Source organism: Penicillium malachiteum (assembly GCF_028827825.1).
Source record: "Penicillium malachiteum strain IBT 17515 chromosome Unknown utg000002l:1.0-8849297.0:1.0-8852440.0, whole genome shotgun sequence".
Classification (NCBI taxonomy): Eukaryota; Fungi; Ascomycota; class Eurotiomycetes; order Eurotiales; family Aspergillaceae; genus Penicillium; species Penicillium malachiteum.
Genome location: NW_026643095.1, coordinates 6,555,408 through 6,581,453, shown reverse-complemented (window position 1 = coordinate 6,581,453; position 26,046 = coordinate 6,555,408). Strand labels below are relative to the sequence as shown.

The following is a 26,046-nucleotide window of genomic DNA, read 5'->3' as shown; positions in this document are numbered from 1 at the left end:
GACTTAGGGAAATTCGATGTCAATGAAATTTCTAGATTCCATCTTATGAGATGCCACCATGATCTTACACCATAAATCCGCACAGGTGAAGAGGGTATCTGTGGGAGAGGATGATACTGGGGTTGAGCTTCTATCCCGTCCTCAACGGTCGGCTAGCTTGAAGTACAACAATACCACAAGCAAAGACCAGAATGAGCCTCAGATATTACGAAAGTGGAAATGGGGCAGTATCACAGTCGATATTCTGTGTATCTTGCTTGTTGTTCCCTTCTTGTTTCTGGTTATCTTCTGTGCAGCAAAGAATAACAAGACGGTGGACGAACCTGAACTAAATCGAATGAACCAAGGACTATGGGCAGTACGTTTAATCTCTCTCCAAGTTGAAAGGACAGCCAGAATTATAATTATTCCTTGCTGATCGAATGCCTAGTCTGCTACCGCATTTACACTTGTTTTTAGCGCTGTGGGCAGCAGGATGACCAAGCGGATAGCAGAGTGGAGGCTCGAGAGAGGAAGCCTGTTATACACGCTTGAAACCCTGAATGGGAGCTCTACATTTATCAACACAATAATTACTCAGCTAAGACTCCGAAATTTCGGGATTTTATCCTTCTTGATGGCAATCCTTTGGTCAGTTTCACCAGTTGGGAGCCAGTCTCCCTTGCATGTTCTTTTCACAGCCCAGACCGTCAGGACATCTCACCAGAATGTTGGGTACCGGCCGATCAATACTTCTTCTGTCGTTGATGGGTCAGCCGATTTGGATTATTATTCGCCGTACATGGATGCGCTCTACACAACAAGTATTATCGCTGCTGGGAAATTTAGATATTCCTCGATGGACCCGTGGGTCAACTTGAAAATCCCAAGCTTTGAGGCTCTGTCATCCGCTCCGAACTCAACAGGCTGGGTCTCTGTGCCTCAGGCTGATCAAAATATCACATATTCCGCGCTAACAGGAGTACCACTAAGCGGGCTTAATGAGACTGGGAATGTCACGGCAATAATTGAGTCAACCTACTTCTCACTCAGTCTTGTCAACACCACGGGAACTCTAGAGCTGTCGGGAAAGGGCGTGGTCGCAAATTTGACCTATCATGAGAACTTCGTACCATGGAATGAGTCTTCTCCGGGAACTAATGAGACATTTTATGTCATTTTCAGCCCAGTGAACCAAAGCTTTGAAGCGACATTCCAATGGACTCAGGAATACTTCCACTCAGAAGTTGAGTGTATTGTGACCGGAGATCAGGTCAGCGATCGTGATTGCAGTGTTAAGGCAATAAAAACTAGCAGATCAAGCACACCCCCAGAGTTTAACTGGATTACCATTGGTAATATCGGATTGCAATGGAACTCCCTTCTTTCAGGACAGAACTTTTCGCTCTCTGAAGCATACCTCAGATACCCTTAATCTCCACTTGACGCTCAACTCTCCGATACATCTACAGCATCTCCATCGATAGAAGACCTCAGAGTACGACTGTCATAACTACTTAATACAATTTTCTTCAGCACCACCGACCCAACAGGCTCACTACAGGGTGAGCCATCCAATCCAGTATATACAAGTGCTGCACGAGTATCTTACAATCCTGGGTCTATATGCAATGTCAACTTTGTCTGGCTAGGGTTTTTCTCGTGGCCACGATCATCATGGCAGCAGCAGCTGTAGTCACTGTTGTGCTGACAATGTTGAGTCTGAATCCAGACGTGCTGGGCTACGTGTCTACTTTTATTTGGAGCTCGCCATCATTAGACCTGCCCCAGTCAGGCACGTTCATTCCTGCGGACAGAAAGACCCGATCTATCCGACCGCTTGAAATCCGACTGGGAGATTTACGAGGTGAAGAAGGGATTGGTGAGCTGGCAGTGGGATCAATCTTTGATACCAACCAAGTACGCCCTGGACGTTTATACCTATGACAGAACAGCGAGTGAAATTCTGTGAATGCTAGAGTCCCTGATATTAGATGCTTATCAAAATCTGTATTTCGAACTACTCAATGTTGACTTTATGTAAATAGACCTGGATAGCTACTATCTGACTATCATACATGCCACAAAACTAGGAAACAACTGCAAGTCTGCTGCGGACTGGCATATTTTCTTCCATGCCCGGCTCAGGGAATCCTGAAACATCAACGCCTGGCATCAGCAATTGCACAAATGTAGAACCCCCGAAACGGAACATGCCAATCGCCTCTCCCTTCACAATATGCTGTCCCTCTTTAACGGTGATAACGCACGAGCTCACCTCTGCCATCCCAACTGCTATTATGCCAATTAAACCAATCGCTGGCTCATCTGCCTCTATGAGAATTATGGCACGGGTAGCTGTGGCAGTAATGTAGCCCTGAGACGTCACTTGCCCAGCTATATCGATATCCTGTGAATGGGGCTGTGGGTTACCCACTCCCTCAAATAATGGCTCCGAGTAATACGTCCCATCCTTCACGAAAGCCCTGACAACTTTTCCGGAGACAGGGCATGCCAGCGATGGTAGCTCAAAGCACTCAGGAATGCCTGATATACTGTGCCACCAATAAACTGTTCAGCGTACGGATCATGTGCCAGCATATCAAGCACAGAGTAGGGTTGGCTCTTTATCCAAAATTGGTCCCGGCCCTTCACATTGTGAGCAACCCGATACGGCCGCGATTCACATGCATTTGCAATGACTTTGTTGTTATCCGGTTCGGCAACCGGACGCATCCCATCTCGGAATTCGCGAGTGAAGAAGTCGTTCCAGGACTTGAAGCCGTAGTTTGGAGCTGAGGGGTCACATTGGAACATTTCATGGAACTCCAGGGCTCCTGCTGCTGTAGGACCTACTTTGGCAGCAGCGGTCAGGTCTCGATAACCTGCCTGGCCTAGCCACCCATGGTCGGTGTTATTGAGAACGTAGGCTGACGCCGGGGAGCTCAGAAAATCGCCCCAGGCATTCAATATCTTCTTAAGCATGGCGTTGATCTCTGGATCCAGGAATGCAGCGTAGCCGCTAGGTGTACCCATTGGCCAATCTAGAACAGCATTGATAGGCAGGCCAACCAAACCCACGCGATGGGCCTTGTCGGTCCAAGAAGGGGCTGTGGTAAGCAAGTGATTAAGGACTTGTAAGAAGTGATTGTAGCCTCGAATCTCAGGATGACCAGTCGGATCTTGTCTGTAAGGCTTCTTATTTGGTACCTCCTTGAACATGCCTTCGAGGAGTAAATAAACACGCGTGTTGGTTTCAATTAGAGTCTTAAACTCTTGAATCACAGGATGAAGCTCTTTGTCATTGCTGTCTGCTTCTTTGATCACTCCACCAAGCCATTCCCGATGAGCCTCATGGTTTGCTGGCATCCAATTGCCCATGCTAGGTTGGTCTTAGCCTGTTGCATACAAGCGCTGCAGAAAGAGGAAACGTACTGGTGCAGGTGGTGTGTATGGTCTTTAGACAACATTTTGAGTGGTAATCAATAAATCAATCGAAATGTGTAGCTTAGGTTATGAATGTACTGCTGCAATGTGAAAATAAGATCTCTCTTATCTATAAACAAAGTTATCGTTGTAGAACAAAGCTTGACCTCAACAAAGTATCTTGGCACTGGTTTTAAAGAACTTCTGAGGTTGCATCATAGTGACAGTCGGAGTACTTTCATAAAGAAATAAATCAAGATATTCAAGCCTAGTATTTACTGTGTCAGTCATCAAATGGCATGATTCTCTCTTACTTGAATCTGGATTCTGAACTGGATCCAGCCGAATACCCGATCGGTGACGTCATAGAACAATCCTTCCAAAGTTTCTAGAACATGTAGAACATCCATGGAACACACTTGTAGGTATTGCCGGACTGTCTTAATTTATTCTTGTTGTCATATATTGAACTACATCAATGGGGATATCTTGGACCTCAACACTAGATACCGCACTCAATGGCAAGATTCTCCCATCATATACTAGTCTATTACTTAATCTCAAGACTGAAGGTGCACTACGGGATTGGAACCACGCTTACTGAGTATAGTTCCTTAAATGTAAAGACATAGGTATGTGATGATCCGCAGACATCTGAGCTACTGCATCCATACCATTCGATAAGAATAACGGGGCTTGATTTCAACCCTGTTCTCTTAGGTAACTGTCACTTAGAGCACCGAGAGTGAAAGAAAAGCAAAGCAAAGAAAAAAACAGCGCCAGGGCCGCATTTATCAGGGCCAATCAATGCAAAGACCGCCAGGCGGCCCATTCAGGGGATTGCTGTCGGTGCTCTTATTCACCGCCCGGCCTGAATGCTCACTACTATCAGTAACTTTCCTCATATCTTCAATTATCTTCAGTTTCGGGCGAAGCACGTACCACACGCCTCCCGCTCATGTAGCCATGCATGCGCGGACCACCTTCCCAATACAGGCTTTGCTGTAAGCTCAGCTCGCCTTCACTTTCCTCCCCATCTTCCTCTTCCTCCTCCTCTTCTCCCTCACCAACCTCCTCATCGCCTTCATTGTTGCTGTCAGCGTCCTCCAGCTCAATAAAGTGATCTTTACAGTGCCGGGAGTATGGGTGACCCCATTCCTTCGCAAACCGGAGCTTGACATTGTCCAAGAACTCCTGCAACTCCGGGCTGGATGCGCTGAGGAAGTAAGCACCGGGCGACTCAGTGGAGGTGCGGAGCTCAGCCGTGTCGGGGTCAACTTCGTAAAGGTAAACGATATTACCACTACCAATCGCAGCGTGCTTTGCGGAGGTTTTGGCTCTCAGGGAGGCAGTCATCCGTCTGATGCTTCCAGTCATCTGTCTCATCGCAGTGTCCGGAATTCCCAGCTGTGGAGCTGCTGGGTGGCCGCCGTAGCACCGAACCATGAAAACGGGGGTGGAGGTAACTCTGGTCTCATCAGGGCGCTTTGCGATACGGATCACTTTGACCTCAATCCATTCCTCACTGGGGCTCCAACGGATCTGGTACTCTTCATCAGGAGGAAACCACCAGGTGAGAATGCTATTCCAAGCACCAGCAACCTGAGACACAGGGCTGCCGGGGCCCAGCAAGTCAGTCTGGTCATCCAGGGCAGCGCCGTTGGAGAACTGGATCTGTCAGTAGACTGAACAACATATTATCCTAGGATCGAAGAGCTGTTGCGGCTCAAAACTTACTTCATTTTTGTGTGGAAATAGAGAACGCATGATTGCTGACTCTCTGAAATTGGCGAGATCCTTTGATTTATGATTCCTATCGACCGAGTGGTATGACCACCAAGTGGTGGGGATGGGTGAAGAGAAAGGTGTATGGAGAAGAATCGTTTACTGTTAAAGCCTTCTAGGCACGCGTTCTGTTGCCTCATGACCATGGGACTCATGAATCGTCTGAAGATCTAGATGATTTTCAGACGGTTGATGCAAGTCACGAGATCGGATCTCTAGGGGATCGGTTTGCATTTCCTCAGCTTCCTGAGTTTAACTCAAGGAGATCCTTTGCTCGTGAGACTTGAATATTGACTGACAGATTTCTATGGTCTTAGATGCGGTGGAAATTCTGCAATTCACTCAAATCTATTTATCTATCTCTTTTCAAATATTCCCTTCAGAAATACGTTGGGCTTGATAGAGGAGTTTTGCCTGGCTACATATAACAGCGTGAATGCAGAGCACGATTGATAGCGTTCCCTAACATTTGAATTGTATACATATTCAAATGTTCCATCACGCCCCAGGGCTGCAACCCCGATGAGTACAGGTATCAAAGTACATGTGCAGCCTTGAAAGTTCCCCTCTTCAATACATATCATCACCAGATCATTTCATGTGCAAGTTAGTAGTACCGTGACATAAGGAGGAATATAATCTTAAGAGTAGTGATGGGAGATTTGAGATTTGAACCTTCGAACTAAGAGACCAAAGAGAGGTAATAAGAGAGAAGTAGGAAAAGATCAAAAAGTGATATAAGAAATTAAGGCCTAGAGTGACTAGGGATAGAATATTAAAAATTTAGGAATATAAGGGGATAAAACGGCTGATCAAAAAAGATAGGATTAAAAGTTTAGATATACGGAAGGAGAGAGAGGCTAATCAAATAAGTAAAGACTTAAAAGTTAGGCATATAGAAGGAAAGAGAGGCTAATCAAAAAATCCAAGATGAAAAGCTCAGGCATACAGGGGAAAGAGAGGGTGACGAGAAAAGCTAAGATTAAGAAAGATAGGGAAAAGATTATAGATAGAAGGGGAAAGATGGTAGGTGGGAATACAACTCCTATCAAGATTAGTAGATCAAAAGAAATCAAGGAGCTCTTTGAGAAGACTAGAAAAGATGAAATAAAAGGATTTGGATATTTTTAGGGGATATTTACTGAATATTTGATAATATCTAAAGTAGGGTATAGAAAATCCCTTCTTCTATGATATATCCTCTAACTATGCCTTAGTACTATAAATTTATGATGCCTAAGTTAGATCTATAACGCCCATCTTATCAAAGTGTAGAATACTTGAATAGATTTGAGGATGATGGGATTCTACCATATGGTCTAAAACAAGGATGATAATTGAAGTGAAAGTGATAAAGAAAATATCTTATATCAAAGAATATAATATATAATTCTATTTATATGTAAGAATAATATAAAAGCTGGATACTAATGAGCATCTTTGCTACCATCCTCCTCCCTGTTCTCTAGACCCTCAACTAAAAGTGCACCGGTCATTACAACTTCCTCATCTATAAGTATAGTAGCATAGGCCAAGACAACAGGGGAATTCAAGATATACCTGATGGAAGTGCTGTTTGAGATGCCACACGGGCCTCCCAGGCCCGCTCTGCCTCGTCCGCGCTGAGACGGAGGAATTCCTCCCGGCTGATGGCTGTAGGGTTTGTTCGGGGAATCAACCAGGGCTTCGGAGGCAGAGGGGGGCTGGGAGCCCGTGTGGTGGGTTTTGGGGGAGGATTCGGATTCTCTTTGCGGAGATCGAGATCTTTCGCGGAGATGATGAGATTGTTGGGGAGAGAGGGGAGATTCAAGACGATCCCTTCGAGATTGTGAGTGACGGGTTTGGGACTCATTCCGGTCTTCACGAGATTCAGATTCTGAGGGGCGGGATTCATTTTGATCTTTGTGAGACTCAGAGCGATTATGGTGGGATTCAGAGCGATTTCCTTGAGATGGATTGTGATTGGGGGATGAATCGATCTCTGTAGGATTGTGTGGATTGGTGGGAAGATTGAGGATGGCTTGAGTGAGATCGATGAGAGGAATTTGAGAGGTTTGAGCGATGAGAAGAGGGAAACTCCTGGCGTGATAAATTCTCTTCATAGAGCTAGGTAAAGAATTTAGTTAATAAGTTCAAAAAGAGTAGGAAAAAACTGACATCGTAAAGATAGCGGGGAGTAAATGAACCCCAACAAAAGCTCTACAATAAAGGCAAGGCCTTTAAGTAGACATGTTATGAGCTTGAATGATGAAGAAAATAAGAGTCTAGCACTAGAGGGGTCTCTTCTGAGATAATCTGCTCTAAACTGAAAAGGGAAGGTACATAGGCAGCTGGGCATAGACTATCTCTCACCTATTTTCCTCTTCCCTCACTTCCTCCTCCTACTTCCTTCTTTTACTTCCTTCTCTTAATTCCTTCCCTCACTTCTATTTTTCTACCACCGTGAATAAGAATATCAATTTTGAGGGCAAACTGAATTCCCTTTTTCACAAAACCTTTCTTACTTTTCTTTTATATATAAAAGAAAGTCATGGCCGGTGGTTTGCCCTCAGGTGGGGGGCGTAAGGTGAGTGGCCGTAGGGGAAAAATGGGGTACGACTGATTCGCAGCAGAGTATCAATAAGCTCATCGTCAGCTTTTTCCCGACTGAAACCGGTAAAAACGATGGAGTCCCTCCGAGGAAAAGCTCGCAAACGGAGGTCAAAACGGCGCCCGTTTTATCGACTTTACAAGTGCTTCATCTGCTTCGGCTATTGTTTCATCGCCTTTGGCTACTGCTTCGTCGGCTTAGCCGGCGCTGCATTGCCCTTGGCTGGTGCGTCATCGATTTCGACTGATGATACTTCTTCATCGCCTTTGGCTACTGTCCCATCAGCTTCGGTTGGTGCTTCACTGTCTTTGGCTGGTGCCTCATCGCCTCTAGCTATTGTTTCATCGGTCTCAGTCGGTGCTTCAATGTGAGTGGCTGGTGCTTCGTCATTTTTGACTGGTCATATACATTAATCAGCTTTGGCTAGTACACCATCAGCCTTCATTGGTACTCTATCGGGCTCTAGAGGTTCCACTCCCTTAGCTAGCAAAACGCCTTGATGTAAAATTGACAGCAATGTCACACGCATGAGGACATTTCTGCCTGATGCCGTTGTCCAGGACACCGAGGATGAAGGGTCTGAGTTTGATGACTTATACGATGATGAATTCACAATCTCAGCTCGCAGACGACCACTGCGTATAGCCAACGAGAACGTTGAGAGGAAATACTCCCCAAACACCGTCATTTCGGACACCGACGACGAGGGGTCTGATTAACAAGTTGAGAATTAACACCCCCTGGATGTGTTGAGTCCGATCAGCCCTGGAGGCTATAGTATGACATATAACCACCGACGTATAGAAGGTCAAGTTGAATTACCAAGAGGATCGTGCCAAAGAAGATGAGCAGCTATCTGAAATTAACATTATTGGCTCTGATAGCGAACATGAATTTGATGACTTATATGATGCAAGTGAGGATGAACGAGTCAGAGTCCATTGGCGAACCAAGCGCATCTACGAGAAGAAGCATAAGATACTCGGAAACCGCCTTGGGGCTCACAAGAATGATCCTTCCGGAAGTGATACCAAACTCAGAAAAGCGCAAATCATTGCTATCCACATTTTGAAGGAACATTCTCAGGATGAGCTATGAGGTGAATTTATGAGTTGCGCATTCCTTGGGACACGTTGAGTCCAAGCGAGGAGTCACACGTACAAGAAAAAAAACAGCAATATTTATGATCACGGAGATCCTCAACAAGGTCGATCTGGCACCAGCTCCTCGATGGCTTGAATACGACCTGGCCCCTTCTGCAAGGAACGAAGCGCCAGTCTGTGCAGCTATACGCCAATGCTCAATGGTGAATTGAATTAGAGCCATGAATCTGGCCCAGGACCGCCCACTTGGATATGAGCAAGTCAATGGTAAGAGGGTATGCAAGGGCTGCATTGGGCCAGCATGCGCGTTCGAATAAATCGATTCTTCAATGAGACCCAGCTGGGATTCGATATAAAGCTTGAGGTTGATTCGATTGTTCCATCGCAATGTTTCATCCAGAAAGATAACTTGATAGCGATTACTGCGCCTTTCCTTGCCGTCAGCCTGTCGAGATATCTGACCGTTTTCCCGGAAAATTGAATGGTGGAAATATCTGCGGTCTGAAGACCACATATGTGATATTATATCGTAGCAATAGGCTGTTTCAAGTTATGCAAGGCCCGGGGCCACTCCGAGTCAGGCCAAAATCAGTCGCAAATCATGCAATCCTGTTCAAGGCAGCAAGATGGAACTTTTGAACAGGATCCAACCCGGAAGCGAGAGGAAAACTTGAGGCCGACGCACTACTTTGCAGAAAATGTCGTAATGAGAAAGCATTCCCGAAGGCCCGTCATCGCTCTCACCCTGGCTGCCAGGATTTTGAGATGCCGAATCGTCATTTCAAAAGGTGCCAAGTTGAATGGGAGAATATCCTGAAGCTCGGAGTGCAAATTTGTTCTAATTGCTATCATCGTGAACACGGGTGCCAAAGAATTGAAGGTGAGAACGACCATCAAGACCATAAGCAAGCTCTGCAGAAGTATAGCATGGTTGAGTGCCTGTAGACTCAGACTTGGGCACAATTGTTGATCAAACGAAGCCCAGCTGCGGGTTACATTTTTGTCACTGAAATCTCGGCTTCCGAACTATAGGAGCTTGTCTCAAATCAGGTCCGACTGATATCCAACCGCAGCCGAGGAGGAGGGGTCAAGGTGGTGGCGAGGGTTTTATTAACCCAAGGTCAGTGTGCGCATCAAATCGTCTTTGAGTGTATATTTACCGTTCCCAGGTCGAGTCATGGGAGGACGAGGAATAGGCGGGGCGCAAGGAGCTTAATGGAAGAGGTGGAAGGCAGCAAACTTGATTTTATGGAGGTGAGGTCGATTGAAATGCAATGATCTGCAGTTCATGCTAATTTACTCTGTAGCCAATCAATAGTCAATCAAGGAAACAACCCCAAAATGAAAAGAGCAGGAAATTGAAGGAAGCTGACTGGAGAAGGTCATATCTATCCCACTTGACGAGTTATCTAACCCAAATCTTCCACGGTGTCTTTGTTGGCGAGGATTGCCCTAGATCCAAGAGAGCGTCTTACTCCGAGTCGTCGAAGCCCTTTCTTAATCACCGTTGACTTACTGGGTGCATGTTTCAGACCTGACATGAATTTCTCACGTGCTGCAACAAATGGGCTGGAAGTGGGTATCATCATGGAGATTGAGGAGTTTAACAAAGCATCCTTGAACAAATGAGAACTATTTGGAGATGGAAACGCATTGATAAATGTCGGGAAAAAGTGCGGGGGAAGCTGGGAGAAAACAGCAGTCACGCCCTCGAGATCATGGGAGTCAATGGTGAGCGTCTACCGTGAAAGCTGCGAGGAGTTGGAGGTTCACTAACCGTTCCATGGTCACGAACAGCCCTTTAAAATATCTTCAAGAGTATACATCTGGGTGACGATGAGCAAGCCTAGCTTATATCTTGAATCACTCAAGTGCTCGCCATAGCTCTGGAGGGAGGTAAATCCCGAGTATCCTCCAGGGCTGCTTGTGTGACGAGTAAAAATGGCATTCACATAAATAAATTCAATCCTCGTGGGAGTTATCATTACTGGCGGGTGGAAAATCGGTAAAACCCCATTTTCATCGAGTATCAAAATTGCGAAGATCCGATGTTGACATATTGTCAAAATTCCATCCGAGGCCCAGGTGGTGGATGGGACTTGTCCCATTTTGGGAGTTTACTCTGTTCCAAGGTTACAACCTTGGAAAGTTCTTTCAAATTGTTGTAGTGAGGCTTGAGTCGCTACGATTAAAAACTGCCGAAACTGCACTAGTATCCAGCCCGGCAATACCTAAGTAGATTTTCTTGAGATGTTTACAAAGAACCCGTTGATACTAATTATGGACTCCCATCCAAGGCGAAGATCCTTGATCCCGATCATGCTAACTCGATTATGACAACCGCCGCATGCGGCGGTGAGTGAAGTTTTGGGGGAAGAGACTCGCCTATCTGATCTGCTCCGAGGAAAATCTAATGAGCACGCAGTAAGATTTTCAAGCTGAATGTTTCCGACTCTTTCTCGTGTGATCTATGGATTTTTGCTTTTTTCTTCAAATCTTTTTGTTGATTGCCTTCCCATTCGTGGAATATTTACCAGCCACTGGGCCATTTACAACAGTGATCTGTGTGTTATGGTTAACCCATCACAGATGCATCTCCTAAATCTTGAATATCGGATGTTATCTCTTTGACGGAGATTGACGATGCTTAGTCTGTGGACATTTACAATAGTCCCAGGGCCGAGACATTGAAAGCTGAGTTCATAGACCCTGCACATGAGCATGAAACTTGAATGTGAGCTACGACCCTCACAAGCACTGCAAAGAAGTAAATATAGAAACCAACTTCAGGGCTGCTAGTGGCTTTGCAGGCAACAAAGTGCATTCCAACGGTCTGGTCGAGTCCCACTCTAGTCGTACGGCAACTGCGGCGAGTCGAATTGTTGCATACCCGGTGTATCAGTTCACGAACTGCTCGATCTGTCACACCTGGTCACCAGGTACGGAGTACTCCATACGCAATACCAAGATTTGATCTCTCATGCAGATTCAGGAACACAATCTCTCCAGATGATAGGTGCAGTCTATGCGTGGTGCATCTAGAATGTGTGAGGATCGCAGATCGGGGCTACTTTCACGGCAAAGTGGATACCGCAGGCGATGTAAGATTGATAATTGGAGTGTTGGATGATGCAGTTCATGGGTGAACCCATCCACTATACGGGTTATATTCCATTTTCATCGAGATTCCAGACCCAGATTAAGCAATTGGGATGATCCGACAAACCAAACACAATGGTGCTCGTGTGAGAAAAGTGTTGAGTCTTTGTCATGACCCACTCATGGACCGCAGTTCGCCATTGATGCACACGATCGTTCCCTAAAACGGAATCACGTCATCTAAGCCAAACAGTTGTCATCAGGACAGTCAAATTGTGGTGCAATATGCAATTGCGTGGACAATGAATATAATTTCGACATCTATTTCCCCGCCTAAACATCCTATCTTTACCATGAAGTTATAAATCTATAACGGTGGATCATCATCGTGAGATCGCCTCTACGGAGGGCAACGCCCGCCATGGTATTAACCGCAGAGCAAATCAATAATATAGGCATCACGGGGCGGGTTACTAGCTCACTGTCTATGCTGGGAACAATCACGATCATCTCTACATTTGTGTTCTCTCGTCACTTTCGCAGCCCGATTCATCGTATCATCTTTTTCAATGCCTTCTTCAATCTACTCGACTCGGTCGCGACCATGATCTCAGTGAGCGGGCCTGAAGCTGGGGATTATTCCTCACTTTGTCAGTTCCAAGGCTTTGCGCTTCAGATGTAAGTCTTCGCATTCAAAAACAACGGTCGAAGTACCAGTTCCAGGGACTGATCAAAGGGTATTGAGTAAAGGTTTCCTCTAGCCGATGTGCTTTGGACGCTGGCGATGGCACTGGATACTTATCTTGTGGTTTTTCATCACCACGATGCGCATTCCCTCCAGAAGTTAGAGTATAAGTTTATCGGTTCGATTACTATTGTCACGTTTATACCTGCCATCGTCTTTCTCTTTATCCGGTCGCCCGCGAAGGGCCCCGTATATGGTAATGAGACAGTGAGTAGCTTCTCCTCATGAACAGGCTCCAAAGTTTGCGGAGAATCTAAATCCTTTCCAGATATGGTGCTCAATATCTCCAAATTGGCTCATTCTTCGCTTTGCTCTATACTATGGGCCCGTTTGGTGCATTATCTTCATCGACTACACGCATGACTTGCTGGTATCTAACCGCTTTCGCCTACAGGCTGGCCATAGGTCTTATTATTATATGTTATGCCCTCATCGGGATCGAAATCACTCGCCTTCGAGTCGAATTCAAATTAACAGACGACGAAAACATTGCTTTAACATCCAACCTCTCAAACAATCAATTCATTCCCGACCGAACGCAGGCCTCGGTCACTACCACCATCGAGACAAATTCTTCTGATGCAATCAAGCAAGCTGACACATCAGAATCACATATTACAAGCTTCTCATCCGTCCACCAAGCCGTCACGTCTCGCCCGCTCACATCAAATTCAACGCCAATGAACTACCAATCACCGAAACAGCGCCGCGTCTCATTCAAACAATATATCCTCATGCCTGCACTTTTCTTCCTAGCTTTACTTGCGACCTGGGTTGCTCCCACAATCAATCGCATTTCCACTTTTATCAATCCGGACTATCAATCATACTCTCTATTACTTGCGGTGAGCACCTTGGGCTCTCTGCGAGGTTTCTGGAATGGCGTCATTTTCACTACAATTGGCATGAAAGGGTGGAAGAGACGCGTTGTTGAGAAGAAAATACCCAATCGGAGTGGAAGAAGGCTACATTGCTGAGTCCGAGTCATAGGCAGTTCTCTGCCTAGGCACTATTCATACCGATTTCCAATTTTCAAGGCATTGAGATACCCGATCTACGAATCCTGTACTTATATTGATACCTTTTGAACATTATCTATACATGAAGGAGTTGACTATATAGCGCTTTAAAGGGTGCTGGGAATTTCAGATGTTCTGTCAGTACTAATATGTACAATCGATCACGTATAAACTACAGTGACAGCATTATTTTAAGTAAATTGTAACAAGTTGAATGTGCTTATATGGGCCGGATGTGGACTCGGATTTATCCGAATTTAGCCGCAGCCTGAACCCCTCCAATTGACCAGGTACGTGCTCTAGTGAGTATAATTGTGCTGCCAGTGCTTCCTCTTCCTCTCTCAAACCCATCTATTTCAGTTATTCATCGTGAAGTGCTCTTTCTCGTTAGACAACATGTCGGAACATTGGATTCACACATGGACTGCGATGCCTATACTTGTAGAGCCAGAGCCAGACAAGCTGCCATCGAAAAATTTCGTAAGTTTCATTCACTGGCAAAAGCGCAAGCATCTTCTGTTGTAAGACCAGCCGAGGCTCATTCAGTTCACAGATCCGAGACTCATTCGTGTTCGCGAACACCACCCTCCGCCAAACAATCAAAATGACCCTCGGCACAGAGAAATATTTTCGCTTGCGTTTCTCAAATGCCTTTGGCACTGAAAATCTTAAAATTGATCATGCAACGGTTGCTCTCTCAAAAAACCAAGCGTGCGGTGTCCCTAATGTTGAGCCGCATACAATGAGAACAGTAACCTTCGATGGTTCTGGCACGACCACTATCGTTGGGGGCGCACTAGCTGTTTCCGATCCCATCGATTTCGATGGTCCACTGCCAGCAAATATTATCTTGAGTATCAGTCTTTTCTTCAAAGAAGGGCAAGATGTGAGGACTGGGATCACTTCGCATCCTGGGAGTCGGACGACTTCTTTCTGTGTTCTGGGTGATTTCTCCCTAGAGCCAGAATGGACAGAGCCCTCCCTTGAAGAAATTGAACACTGGTAAGATTTTGACTTCCACCCCAGAGATCATGCAAATTGCAGACTATTCATTGTAGAATAGGTATTACATCTCTGGCGTTGAGATTCAAAGTTCCTCCGAGACCGGAACAATCGCGATTATAGGCGATAGTATTACTGATGGTCGTGAGAGTACAGCAAACCAGAATGATCGGTCGGTGAAATGAAACCCTCATGCTCTCTTCGACGATCGAAAATTAACTGATCTTTTCAGCTGGCCCGATCGTCTATTTTCTCGCCTGCAGTCCAATCCTGCCACAGCCTCCTTGTCGATCATTAGCCAAGCAGCGGGAGGAAATCGCGTGCTAACAGATGGAATCGGACCAAATCTCCTAAGTCGCTTAGATCGGGATATTCTGTCGCTATCCAGAGTGCAATATGTAGTCCTATTCGAAGGTGTGAATGATATAGGCGCCGCGGAGGCCGACGAAGAGACCCAGGCTAATATCGGTGATCGTTTAATCGCGGCTTATAAACAAATCGCAACGCGTGTCCATGCCAACGGTATCAAGATTTTTGCAGCCACGATCACCCCGTTTGGACGGAGAATAGGCGAGGTTGTGAGTGATCCTGAGGCGCAGGGTGTTACCTGGTACTCTCATCCGCGTCGAGAGTGTACGAGACTCAGGGTCAATGACTGGATACGAGAGAGCAGTAGTTTCGATGCTATAGTTGACTTCGATAGTGTCTTGAGGGACCCCAATCATGCTTCGTCGCTGGCAAGTCGATTTGACGGAGGTGACAGGTTGCATCCCAACGCGGTAGCGTTCCAAGCCTTGGCTGATTCATTTGGCCTAGAAATATTTACTCATTAGGTAGTTGCCTTTACTACTACTCGTAACCCGCTTCACTTAGGTATATAATATTGAATGAACTTCAAGCACTTGAGTTGAACTTCATGTCACTCCCAGGTGCCTGCCAGTGGTCACACACACTAGAAGGGCATGGAAGGTATATTTCATGCAAAGTCCCACTGCAACGTTCTTAAAACATTTGAAGGTGTTATTCGGTATGGAGAGGCCTGCTCCTTGCACTGGATTGCTTGCGTTCGGTCTGTTCATCGGATGCTGTTCTTGCACAAGGAAGTTTCATAGTACACTGTGTATTTCTGTTACACTAAGTAGTGGGAAATTGATGGGAATAGCCCTCCAGGGCTGGAGTGATAGAGTTTGTACAATCTTGGAATGGGTATTATAAAAGCACTGCATGTGGCACTTGAGGAGTTCAAAATGTTTGGATTGGTTTTGCAAGTTGGGGTATGAGGGGGCTGTTGGGCGAGTGGGAAGAACGGATAATAGAGTAAAGAGCACTCGAGGACCTCGGGAATAGATTAGCTGATATACCATGCCCCTGATATTTCAAGGTTTTTGATCTTTCATACAAACTGCGTATCAACCTTGGATTGTAAATATTTGAATACCAAGCTTAAAAAAGCTCGTCCAAAATACTCACTCACTATTTGCAAGGCATTGGGGAGTACAATAAGAGGAATCCTCCCAAAATAGTATAAGAGTTGAGAACGATTGGAAGGGAATGACAATACTTGCTATCTATAGTATAAGAGCAGATTGAAATAAAAATCATTACACTCAAGAACTAATAGTAGTAAAACTTCAAAAAATCTAAGGCCCATAAAAAGAAAGACGTAGAAATATATGGACAAAAGAAATATTGAAAATAGTCAATACCTTGTACAAAAACTTAGAAATTCACATGTTTAAGGTTCAACCTTGGAAATGATGGATGTTGAAATGTTCCAAAGAGAACAAACACTCAACTTGAAGTCCAAGAGTCTACAGGATAAAAGACTCAAGTTTCGAAAATTTTCAAAGACTCCAAAAAGCATAGGTACCTAAGTCTACAAAATAGAAACTTCAAGTTTCAAAAACAAGATTGACAGCTCCAAAAGTATACTTAAGTCTACAGGATAGAAGATTCAAGTTTCAAAAAGAAAATCAAAATCTTCAAAAAGTACACTTAAGCCTATAGGATATCACATAAAAGTAATGAAGAAGTTAAGGTACTTAACAAAAACTCAAGACTCCAGAAAGGGAACCTCAAATTGTAGAAATAGAGATTACGATTCATAGGAAGGATACAACTTGCAGTAGAGAAGAGTTGGAAAATAAGAATCTTTCAGTTACCAACTCGGAGGGTGTAATATCATCCATGTATTAGGTAGAGGAATAGAACCTAGCATTTCTTCCCTTCTAGGTAACCTCTAGCCTAACTCCGTAGCTAAACCTGTAGCTAACCCTTTAAATACCTACATAGAAAGGGAGTGTAGGTCACCGGTCACCTGTAGATACTGCTGAGTACTTAAGTACATATGTGAACATTCCTGTCTGAGAGGATGTAGAAGCACCTGGTCAAGCGCTTGAGCAGTCGAATGCTAAGGACATACCTTTGAAATTTCCGATGCTACAGTACTGCGTGAAGCGCAGCGTGGGGATTTGTCTATACATATGTACTGCCAGTGAGCATTATCAATTCCACTATGTACATATACCACAACTTGACATTCCAAGAGCATTCCAAGGTTCAAACATGCTCAAGAGGATGATGTGACAAAGCTGACCATAGATCTTGCGGGCACGCGAGTATTGAATGAGCCCCCAGTCCCAGTCTTCAAAGATTCCATAACCTCCAGGTCATAATCGTTATTCGTGAGATAAGGTTGAACTACCACACCCGCTCTAACTCCAGTAACCTTGATTGCAACCTCAACATCAACATCAAGCTGATTCAGCAATTGAGTGGCAATCTTTCCATTCTGATTCTCAAACGAGCTGATGGTAACATTAGAGTGTGAGCTGGAGGCCTCGATACGGCGCGCACCCGGACGAACAAACTTGCTAAACTGTGCAAAGGCCCAGAAACGCTTCGAGGGCTGAACCTCATTACCGAGGAGGTTGATGAGTGCACTGTTTGTAGTAGAGTTCTCTGCTCCAATCCAGTACAAGAATGCGCTGGTGCCGGCGTCTCGCATGGCGACTTGGATATGATTTGCCCAAGTCATTCCCTCTCCTGGACCTCCGTCCTCGTAGAATGTCACCGGTGTGTAGTCGCCGGTTAGATCAGCCCATTCTGTCAACCATGTCTTCTTATTTGTGCTCAAGGGGTAGGTAGGAGCCGAGTCATAGCCGTGGCCAGTCACTGCATTGAGGTAGTTGATTGCGGGGTCAGGGCCAGCCTGTAGACCAGCCATCATGCTTTCCTGATCATCCCAGCCAATGCCATCGCAGCAATTTATCTTGATATCGAACCCAGCTTCCTTAATAGTTTTGGCAAGAATACGGATTACATCCGCTGCTTGTGTACCATTGGAAAGCATGCCCGCGTAAGTGGCCGCAAATTGAGGCTCGTTTAAGAACCCCAAATGGGTCACCTTCACGCCAGACTGCTCGTAGAATCGCACATAATGCACGAGATAGTTCGCATAAGCCTGTATCCAGTCCCCTGTTGAGCAAGTCTGCTCATTGGTAACGCCACACAAATAGCCACCGTTGTTTTCGTCATCGTTCGTCTTCATGAATCCGGGAGCAGACCAGGCATTAGCATATAGCGTTTGCAAGCCGCGATCGTAGGCTTGCTGTGCCAATGGGAATTGGCCGCTGTTGTAGTCGTCCCATGTGTAATGAGGCTTCGCCGCGGGGCTGCCTGGGGAATAGGGCTCGATGGAGTTCATCAGGTTGCTCGTTGAGGTATTGCTGGAACCGATCCCATTACGCAGAATGGTGAATCCCGCGCCGATGATCTCATCATAGAGCAAATTGAGAACGAGGGTCTGATTGACTTTGGGGAGACCGTATTTTCCGAAAATATCCTCGGCACGCTGAAATGCTTGAGAGGCCCCAAAGCCGTCCACCTCTTGAAAATGTATTTTGGGGTTGACTGAAATCGAGACATGAGTTGAACTTGAAGGTGCGGGGTTTGCGTTGACACTGCCCGGAAGTAGCGTGCTTAGTAGGAGGAACGCGTTCCTTGGAGCAATTAAATGCATGATGATATCAATTGATATATCTCAGACTTGGACTGCTAGTAGGAGAAGCACTAGCAATTGTAAAGCGTCACCTAGGCAGTTATGCTCAATGGTCCGGAAGAGAGGAAATTCGAGAGATAATCAAGCTTACTGGGCTTTGAAAACTACCAACTTCGTCATCCAAGCTTCCAAACTAACGAGGGTAAATACCATAGCCTATTACCCCAGGCTCGGCTTCCCGGCTAAAGAAAAAGCCAGAAGCTCGATGACGGCTAATATAAGCGTGGCCAAACTGTATTCAGCTGTTTTTTGCCTAAATCCATCTCATGGATAAATCAGAATCAAGTGATGTGTCTCTTTGTTGGCATCTGGTCATTCTCCCGGCTGATTCATTTTTTGGGGTTAGCCTGGGGAAATAGCGTGGGGGTGGGACGCGGGGAAATACTGGGGGTCCGGAGACAAGTGGGTATCCCCAGACTCGGAACTAAGACCCTCCCAGGATTTGTGAGGTGATCGACTCATTGTGTTATTTGCCTTTTTGATATTTTGCAAACGGGGTAATCATCACCGAGACAATGTCCAGTAAACTCTCCTTATTCCTCATTCATCCCTGGATTCCCCCACGTCGCGTAACACATCACGGGGAGCCCACATTTATTGACGTGGAGTACACCCCGAGGTTTAGCCACCGCAAGGTAACCAACATATACCAGCCAGGTATTCAGTTTCAAAGGTCATTGGCGTCCTCATTTTCTGAGAAACAGGAAGGAATCCTTGTCCTAAAAATTGGAGCAGTTGGGAGATCATGATCAGAATGTGATTTTGCATATCCTTTGCTCAGAGCACCCTAGTGGCTTAAGCCACGCGTTCCTCCAATTCTCAAGCGCGAATCATGAGTCTGCGCGCATTACCCTTCCTTTTGCTATCGCTTAACTTAGAATCCTAGCCATTCGTCACAAGGTCCAAACCATCAGCCCATTCGTTCGAATTTATGCTATCCGGCAAAAATGAGATGCCCGAGCAAGATGGGTTAGTCCCATTCTGGTGTTATGTTAATGGAGCTCGGACACTCTGGAATGATTTAATAAAGACCACTTACCCTCCTTTCCTCTCACTTTAACTCTCGTTATTTGGTCGAGCATCGCCATTATGGATACCGCCTCAGCCAAGAATGAAGCAGCCCCACATATGACCCATCATGAAACGACAACACCTAGCCCTGAGGTCCAAAGCCGGATTGCATTGGCCGAAGATGCCCGCAATGCTACCATTGAAGAGCATAGTTTGACCTTTTCGGAGGCTGTCAAGCGATATCCCAAAGCATGTTTCTGGGCTGTCGCAGTCTCTCTTGTTGTAATCTTAGGTGAGTTTGGCCAAATTGATTGATTTCTGGGTATGAACAAGCGTTAATGATTTTAGATGGCTATGATACGGCACTCATTGGGTCACTTTTTGCTTTTCCGGCATTCCAGAAGCGGTTTGGCCATGAGACCAGCCCTGGAAGTGGTAGCTACCAACTTGAGGCGAAGTGGCAAACTGCGCTTGGTATTGCGTCTCCTCTTGGAAATCTGGTCGGCATCTACATCAATGCCTTTGTGACTGAAAAATGGGGTCATAAGAAGACTTGTCTCCTCACTCTTGCCTACCTAACAGGCACCCTCTTCATCCCTTTCTTCTCCAAATCGATTGAGGTCCTCTTTGCCGGAGAGCTTCTCTGTGGTCTCGCTTGGGGTGTCTTTACAACATTAGCCCCTGCTTACGTTTCTGAAATTGCGCCTGTTGTGCTGCGTTCTTATCTTGAGACATATGTTGTTCTATGCTGGGGTATCGGCCAGTTTGTGGCGACTGGTATTTTGGACAGCCTGGAACATAGATCAAACGGGGACTGGCCATGGAGAATTCCTCTAGCGGTGCAATGGATATGGCCGGTATTAATGTAAGTCAAAGCAATGATGACCTTCCCTAATGAAATCTGGACCGACGGATGGCATTGTGCGTTGAGCTTCTCAAGTTCAACGGTGATTCATGTATGACTCTGTTTATCTTGAGCTACAATCTGACTCACTTTCCTTTATAGTGTGCCCCTTCTCATCTTCGCCCCTGAGTCTCCCTGGTGGCTTGTGCGCAAAGGTCGCATCCAGGAGGCAGAAAAGTCTATGAAGCGTCTGACTTCCTCCACTGATCCCGACCATGCCAAAAAGGCTGTCGCGCTCATGGTTCATACGACCGAGCTTGAAGTGACAATGACGGAGGGTGCTTCATATATCGACTGTTTCCGTGGTACCAACGCATGGCGAACTGAGATCGGCTGCGTTGTCTGGACTTCGCAGGTACTGTGTGGATTTGCAATCACCTCATACGCAACATACTTCTACGAACAGGCAGGTTTAAAGGCGGCTAACGCCTACAAGCTTTCAGTGGGGCAATCCGGTCTGCATTTCCTTTGCACCCTGTTGTCTGTGTTGATCACCGGTAACTACGGTCGACGCTCCATTCTGTTTTGGGGCTATGCGGGCATGTTCGCCTGTATGATGATTATTGGCATCATGGCATGTGTCCCTAAACAAAGCTCAGGACTGGGATATGGCGAGTCTGCAATGTATCTTCTGTGGTACGTTTTCTACGAGCTCACCATTGGCCCTCTCGCATTCATTATTGTCAGCGAGATATCTTCAACGCGGCTGCGATCGAAGAGTATCTCCCTTGGCCGCAACGCCTATAATGTTGCCAACATCTTTAGCTCTGTTGTGGCCCCTTACGCGCTTAACCCTGGAGAGGGAGACTGGAAAGGCAAAACCGCATTTCTTGCCGCTGGGTGTGGCTTTGTTATTTTCATCTGGGCCTATTATAGGCTGCCTGAGTCGAGAGGGCGTACTTACGAGGAGCTTGATATTTTGTTTTCGCGAAACCTCAAAGCTCGAGAGTTCAAAGATGCAGTTATTGACAGTGATGAGGCGGAGGCCATAACGAAGCAGGGCTAGTTATTAAGCCTGGAATCAGTTTTCATGTTGCAAAGTTTGCATTGAGTACAAGTTAAGATAATTCCTCGGTAACGGTAAAGCATAATCCAGTTAGAGTTTCTCCTACAGCACGTGCCTTGGAACTGGGCATGGTATAGCTTATTGTTACTACTAAGATGAATCGTGGTTATGAGATTTGTAGACAGATCACTTACCAGTGGCCATCTAGGCTGAAATGGAAGTAGGTCAGTGCCGTGCCGTCAAATCAGCCACGTAATTCTGAGGAACAGGGATGAGTTAGCCTGCGAGCAATTAACCAGACCCCACGTTCTCTCACTTGTTATTTTAGCCTGCAACGGATAAATAGATCTGTTGTATTGACCAGGGTCTAATAAAACGCTGTGAATGTACCCCGCTTGAGGGGTAAGACATCTTCGTTTTTTTCTTACCATCCCTCTTTTTCAAATCTTGCCAACATGGCTCTAGAAAGTGGCATTGACGGCTGGCTGCGATATGCTGAGCTGCCAGCTGACCTTCGCACAAAGCAAGATCAATACTCTGGCATTATTGTCCTTGATGGAGTTCAAACCAGTCCCGTCTACACAGCTGCGAAAGAGCTACAAGATGGCTTACAACGTATCCTCGGCCAAACCCTGAAGCTGGAGACTTTATTTGACAATGTCGCGGCAAAACAACCATCAATTGTTGTCGGTACTCTCGATGCTTTCTCCAGACTGGGAGTCGACCCACCACCAGAAGAGTTCAAACCGGACGGCTTTTACCTCAACACTCAGGCTGGAAATGGCAATGTTCATATTATGGGCGAAAGTGAGAGTGGTGCTCTTTACGGTGCCTTTGAATTCCTGATGCGCCTGGCACAAGGGAATTTCGAGCCTGTGTCTATCGTCGATAACCCCAGCGCGCTGATACGATGGGTCAATCAATGGGATAACCTCGACGGAAGCATTGAACGTGGATACGCAGGCCCATCCATCTTCTTCAAAGATGGTGAGGTTGTTGAGGACATGACACGTATTTCTCAATTTGCCCGGCTTTTGTCTTCCATCCGTCTGAATGCAGTCGTGGTCAATAACGTTAATGCCAACCCCAAGCTCTTCAGTGAGACAAACCTTCGCGGTCTTCAGCGGATTGCGGATACGATGAGACCATGGGGCATCCGCATTGGTATATCACTTTACTTCGATTCCCCTCGAGAGTTTGGTGGCCTTTCTACTGCCGATCCTTTGGATCCTGACGTCATTGCGTGGTGGCAGGATATCACTCGAAAGATTTTCGAGAAGGTACCAGACCTAGTCGGTTATACGATCAAAGCGAACTCGGAAGGTCAACCAGGTCCCCTGACATACAACCGCACACTCGCAGATGGAGCAAATATGTTTGCCCGGGCTTTGCAGCCATACGGAGACGCCATTGTGCTATATCGTGCGTTCGTGTACAATCATCACTTGGATGAATCAGTTTGGACCAATGATCGCGCCAACGCCGCCGTTGATTATTTCAAACATCTTGACGGTCAATTCGAGGACAACGTTCAAATTTGCCTCAAATGGGGTCCTATAGACTTTCAAGTTAGAGAGGCTCCGTCACCTCTCTTTGCGAATCTACGAAAGACTAAAGTTGTGATTGAGACACAGGTCGCGCAGGAGTATCTGGGGCAACAAAGTCATTTTGTGTACATGGCGCCACTTTGGAAAGAGATTCTAGACTTTGATATGAGAATTGATGGCCAAGATTCTGCCATCCGGGATATTGTTTCTGGGTCCACAACTGTCCTCAACATTGGCAGTGACACTACTTGGATCGGGCACCACTTGTCCCTCTCGAACTTGTATGCATATGGTCGAATGGCTTGGAACCCACTTTCAGATCCAATTAATATGATTGAAGGATGGTCCCGACTCACCTTCAGCCTCAATCCAACCGTGGTTGATACAATAACAAAGATCTCAATGGAATCTTGGCCGACCTACGAGAACTACAGTGGCAACCTCGGAATCCAAACACTCTGTGATATCATTTACACTCATTATGGTCCCAGTCCAGCAAGCATGGACGGGAATGGATGGGGCCAATTCACGAGGTATTTTTATGACCTTTTTATAAGAGATAAACACAGGGCTAACGGGAACTGGCATCAGAGCAAATTCGACGAGTATTGGGGTGGATCGCACTGTCGCGACAGGCTCAGGCAATGCTGGGCAATACCCGCCAGAGGTGGCGGCAATCTTCGAAGATATTGAAAAAACGCCTGACGAGCTTCTCCTGTGGTTTCACCACGTTCCTTATACTCATCGTCTGAAATCCGGCAAGACCGTTATTCAACATTTCTACGACGCGCACTATGAAGGTGCAGCTAACGCTCAAACCTTCCCCAAGCGATGGGCGAAACTGAAAGGTTTGATTGACAACCATCGGTTTGAACATGTCGCGTTCAAATTGGAGTATCAGGCTGGCCATGCACTTGTCTGGCGAGACTCAGTCAATAACTTTTACTCCGCCAAGTGCCAGATCCCTGACGAGAAGAACCGAGTCGCCAACTATCAGTGGCGGATCGAGGCCGAGGACATGCGACTATCCGGGTATAAAATTGTTGCTGTTACGCCTTTCGAAGCGGCATCTGGAGGGAAAGCCATCATTACTGAATCGAACCAAAGTCCAGGAACTGCGATGGCGAAGATACCTTATCCATCTGGAAAATACAATATTGCGGTAAATTACTTCGACCACATGGGCGGTACATCGAAGTATGAGATCTCCCTGAACAATCAAGTGATTGGAAAATGGTCGGGCAATTTGCAAGAGAAGCTTGGCCATGATTTCTCAGAGTACTTGGATGGCCACTCCGCCACTAGAATAACGTTCAAAGGAGTGCTGGTCGAATCGGGTGATATTCTCAAAGTCGTCGGACAACCTGATGGTACCGAGCTTGCTCCACTGGATTATATCTCAATCTTGCCGGAAGGGATCGTTGATTGAGATTCTTCCAGTCTAAGCTTTCCTGGTCTTTTGTTTCCGCGGTGTTGCTTTCTTTCAAGGTTTCTGACCTGGGCACGAGAATGACATAGACATACACAAACACTAGTAGTAAATAGATCAGACATAAATAAACTTCTCAGGTCTTCTTTACCTGCTCAGAATACATCAAACCCGTTGGAGCGTAAGGATAGACTGCATATTCGGTCGTCGGGGACAGGGGCTCAAAGCGAATATTTGACCGCAACGGCACAAAGAAAGTACTATGGAATGATTGCCGAGGAGACTCCAGGATGGATAATACAATGATAGGAAATGGTGACTTGATCAGGGTTCAGAAAGAAGGCACATGTGCAGGCCTGAAAAGCCTGACAACACTTCCAAGGTTGACTTATACAAACCGGGATCTGATTGATCACATTAGAGGTATGGAGCCACTTCAAATCTTCCCTGTCTGCACTGTATTTTCTTGATCAGTGTCGTCAGGCTTTTCAGGCCTGCACATGTGCCTTCTTTCTGAACCCTGATCAAGTCACCATTTCCTATCATTGTATTATCCATCCTGGAGTCTCCTCGGCAATCATTCCATAGTACCCCTAATGTACCTTAGTATCAGAAAAGTCCTCACTCCAATTTCACGTGACAGAGACTGATAAATATGATGCAAGGATAATAGCAAGGAGAAAAATGAGGACGGTTAGGTGCTTATTGTATTGCACAAGTTTGATCATCATAGAATGAGATATTTCCTGCCTTTGTGTTTGGCCCTAGGGGTCAAGACTCTCTTGCCTCTCGCCTGTTAGTCCGGAAATGGGCATTTCGGGTCGACAGGTGGCCTTTCGGTACTAAAATTTCATGAATTGACCCAGGTCGTGAACTTCGACAAAAAAGAGTTTGGATCGGGCTGTAACGGGGACAGGCCCATTTTAGAAGTGTCCATTAGCGAGCGGAGCTCGCCGTTAAGTCGCGTAGATGAAGAATGTAACTCGATTCTGCAGAGGAAGCTTAAGGTCAGAATAATGTATCCAAACGGGAGGAATTGGAAGGAAAATGCCTCAAGAAACTAGTGTCTGCAACTTTCAGTGGGTGAAAGAGATTCCATAGCGGAAAAATTCTTGTTGTCAAAAATAATGCCAAGTTTCATTTTACCGATACTGGAGGAGTCTCTATCGTACCCTTTGTGGATAATAAGAAGTTGCTATTTTGCGTCTCAGTAAGCTTGCTAATTTGTTGAAAGGACACATCCTTCTGATTCACAGGGTATATTTGCGTGAATAGTATCTGTGGCTGGCTGGTAATAAAATCGAGCTCGTAAAGGAACGATGAAACTGTGATTCAGACTAG

The 26,046-nt window shown here is 45.9% G+C and overlaps 11 protein-coding genes across 11 annotated transcripts; 7 read left to right on the top strand and 4 right to left on the bottom strand.

The window, feature by feature from the left end:
• Positions 1-58: 58 nt before the first annotated feature.
• On the top strand, positions 59-1,414 carry N7483_005433 (uncharacterized protein; the record flags this gene model as incomplete). The annotated part of the gene is made up of 2 exons (XM_057088870.1): positions 59-358; positions 431-1,414. 2 exons carry the CDS (start codon positions 59-61, stop codon positions 1,412-1,414), a joined length of 1,284 nt encoding a protein of 427 aa, XP_056948699.1.
• A 242-nt stretch (positions 1,415-1,656) lies between these two features.
• N7483_005432 (uncharacterized protein) lies at positions 1,657-1,926 on the top strand (the record flags this gene model as incomplete). The annotated part of the gene is made up of 1 exon (XM_057088869.1): positions 1,657-1,926. The coding sequence occupies one exon, from the start codon at positions 1,657-1,659 to the stop codon at positions 1,924-1,926; it is 270 nt and encodes an 89-aa protein (XP_056948698.1).
• Positions 1,927-2,068: 142 nt separating this feature from the next.
• N7483_005431 (uncharacterized protein) lies at positions 2,069-3,360 on the bottom strand (the record flags this gene model as incomplete). The annotated part of the gene is made up of 2 exons (XM_057088868.1): positions 2,069-2,515; positions 2,536-3,360. The coding sequence occupies 2 exons, from the start codon at positions 3,358-3,360 to the stop codon at positions 2,069-2,071; spliced, it is 1,272 nt and encodes a 423-aa protein (XP_056948697.1).
• Positions 3,361-4,314: 954 nt separating this feature from the next.
• Positions 4,315-5,172, bottom strand: N7483_005430 (uncharacterized protein; the record flags this gene model as incomplete). The annotated part of the gene is made up of 2 exons (XM_057088867.1): positions 4,315-5,079; positions 5,143-5,172. 2 exons carry the CDS (start codon positions 5,170-5,172, stop codon positions 4,315-4,317), a joined length of 795 nt encoding a protein of 264 aa, XP_056948696.1.
• A 1,445-nt stretch (positions 5,173-6,617) lies between these two features.
• Positions 6,618-7,084, bottom strand: N7483_005429 (uncharacterized protein; the record flags this gene model as incomplete). Its single annotated transcript, XM_057088866.1, has 2 exons — positions 6,618-6,700; positions 6,751-7,084. 2 exons carry the CDS (start codon positions 7,082-7,084, stop codon positions 6,618-6,620), a joined length of 417 nt encoding a protein of 138 aa, XP_056948695.1.
• Positions 7,085-7,854: 770 nt separating this feature from the next.
• On the top strand, positions 7,855-8,878 carry N7483_005428 (uncharacterized protein; the record flags this gene model as incomplete). The annotated part of the gene is made up of 3 exons (XM_057088865.1): positions 7,855-8,147; positions 8,295-8,463; positions 8,585-8,878. The coding sequence occupies 3 exons, from the start codon at positions 7,855-7,857 to the stop codon at positions 8,876-8,878; spliced, it is 756 nt and encodes a 251-aa protein (XP_056948694.1).
• A 3,525-nt stretch (positions 8,879-12,403) lies between these two features.
• On the top strand, positions 12,404-13,704 carry gprI (putative cAMP receptor (Car4); the record flags this gene model as incomplete). Its single annotated transcript, XM_057088864.1, has 4 exons — positions 12,404-12,660; positions 12,733-12,934; positions 12,996-13,060; positions 13,122-13,704. The coding sequence occupies 4 exons, from the start codon at positions 12,404-12,406 to the stop codon at positions 13,702-13,704; spliced, it is 1,107 nt and encodes a 368-aa protein (XP_056948693.1).
• A 435-nt stretch (positions 13,705-14,139) lies between these two features.
• Positions 14,140-15,581, top strand: N7483_005426 (SGNH/GDSL hydrolase family protein; the record flags this gene model as incomplete). Its single annotated transcript, XM_057088863.1, has 4 exons — positions 14,140-14,226; positions 14,300-14,748; positions 14,810-14,920; positions 14,981-15,581. Coding segments are annotated over 4 exons (1,248 nt in total), but the record flags the coding sequence as incomplete, so codon positions are not given.
• A 1,736-nt stretch (positions 15,582-17,317) lies between these two features.
• Positions 17,318-18,769, bottom strand: N7483_005425 (uncharacterized protein; the record flags this gene model as incomplete). The annotated part of the gene is made up of 1 exon (XM_057088862.1): positions 17,318-18,769. One exon carries the CDS (start codon positions 18,767-18,769, stop codon positions 17,318-17,320), a length of 1,452 nt encoding a protein of 483 aa, XP_056948691.1.
• Positions 18,770-19,897: 1,128 nt separating this feature from the next.
• N7483_005424 (uncharacterized protein) lies at positions 19,898-21,729 on the top strand (the record flags this gene model as incomplete). Its single annotated transcript, XM_057088861.1, has 3 exons — positions 19,898-20,111; positions 20,168-20,684; positions 20,826-21,729. 3 exons carry the CDS (start codon positions 19,898-19,900, stop codon positions 21,727-21,729), a joined length of 1,635 nt encoding a protein of 544 aa, XP_056948690.1.
• A 455-nt stretch (positions 21,730-22,184) lies between these two features.
• On the top strand, positions 22,185-24,705 carry aguA (alpha-glucuronidase; the record flags this gene model as incomplete). Its single annotated transcript, XM_057088860.1, has 2 exons — positions 22,185-23,809; positions 23,868-24,705. 2 exons carry the CDS (start codon positions 22,185-22,187, stop codon positions 24,703-24,705), a joined length of 2,463 nt encoding a protein of 820 aa, XP_056948689.1.
• Positions 24,706-26,046: the final 1,341 nt, after the last annotated feature.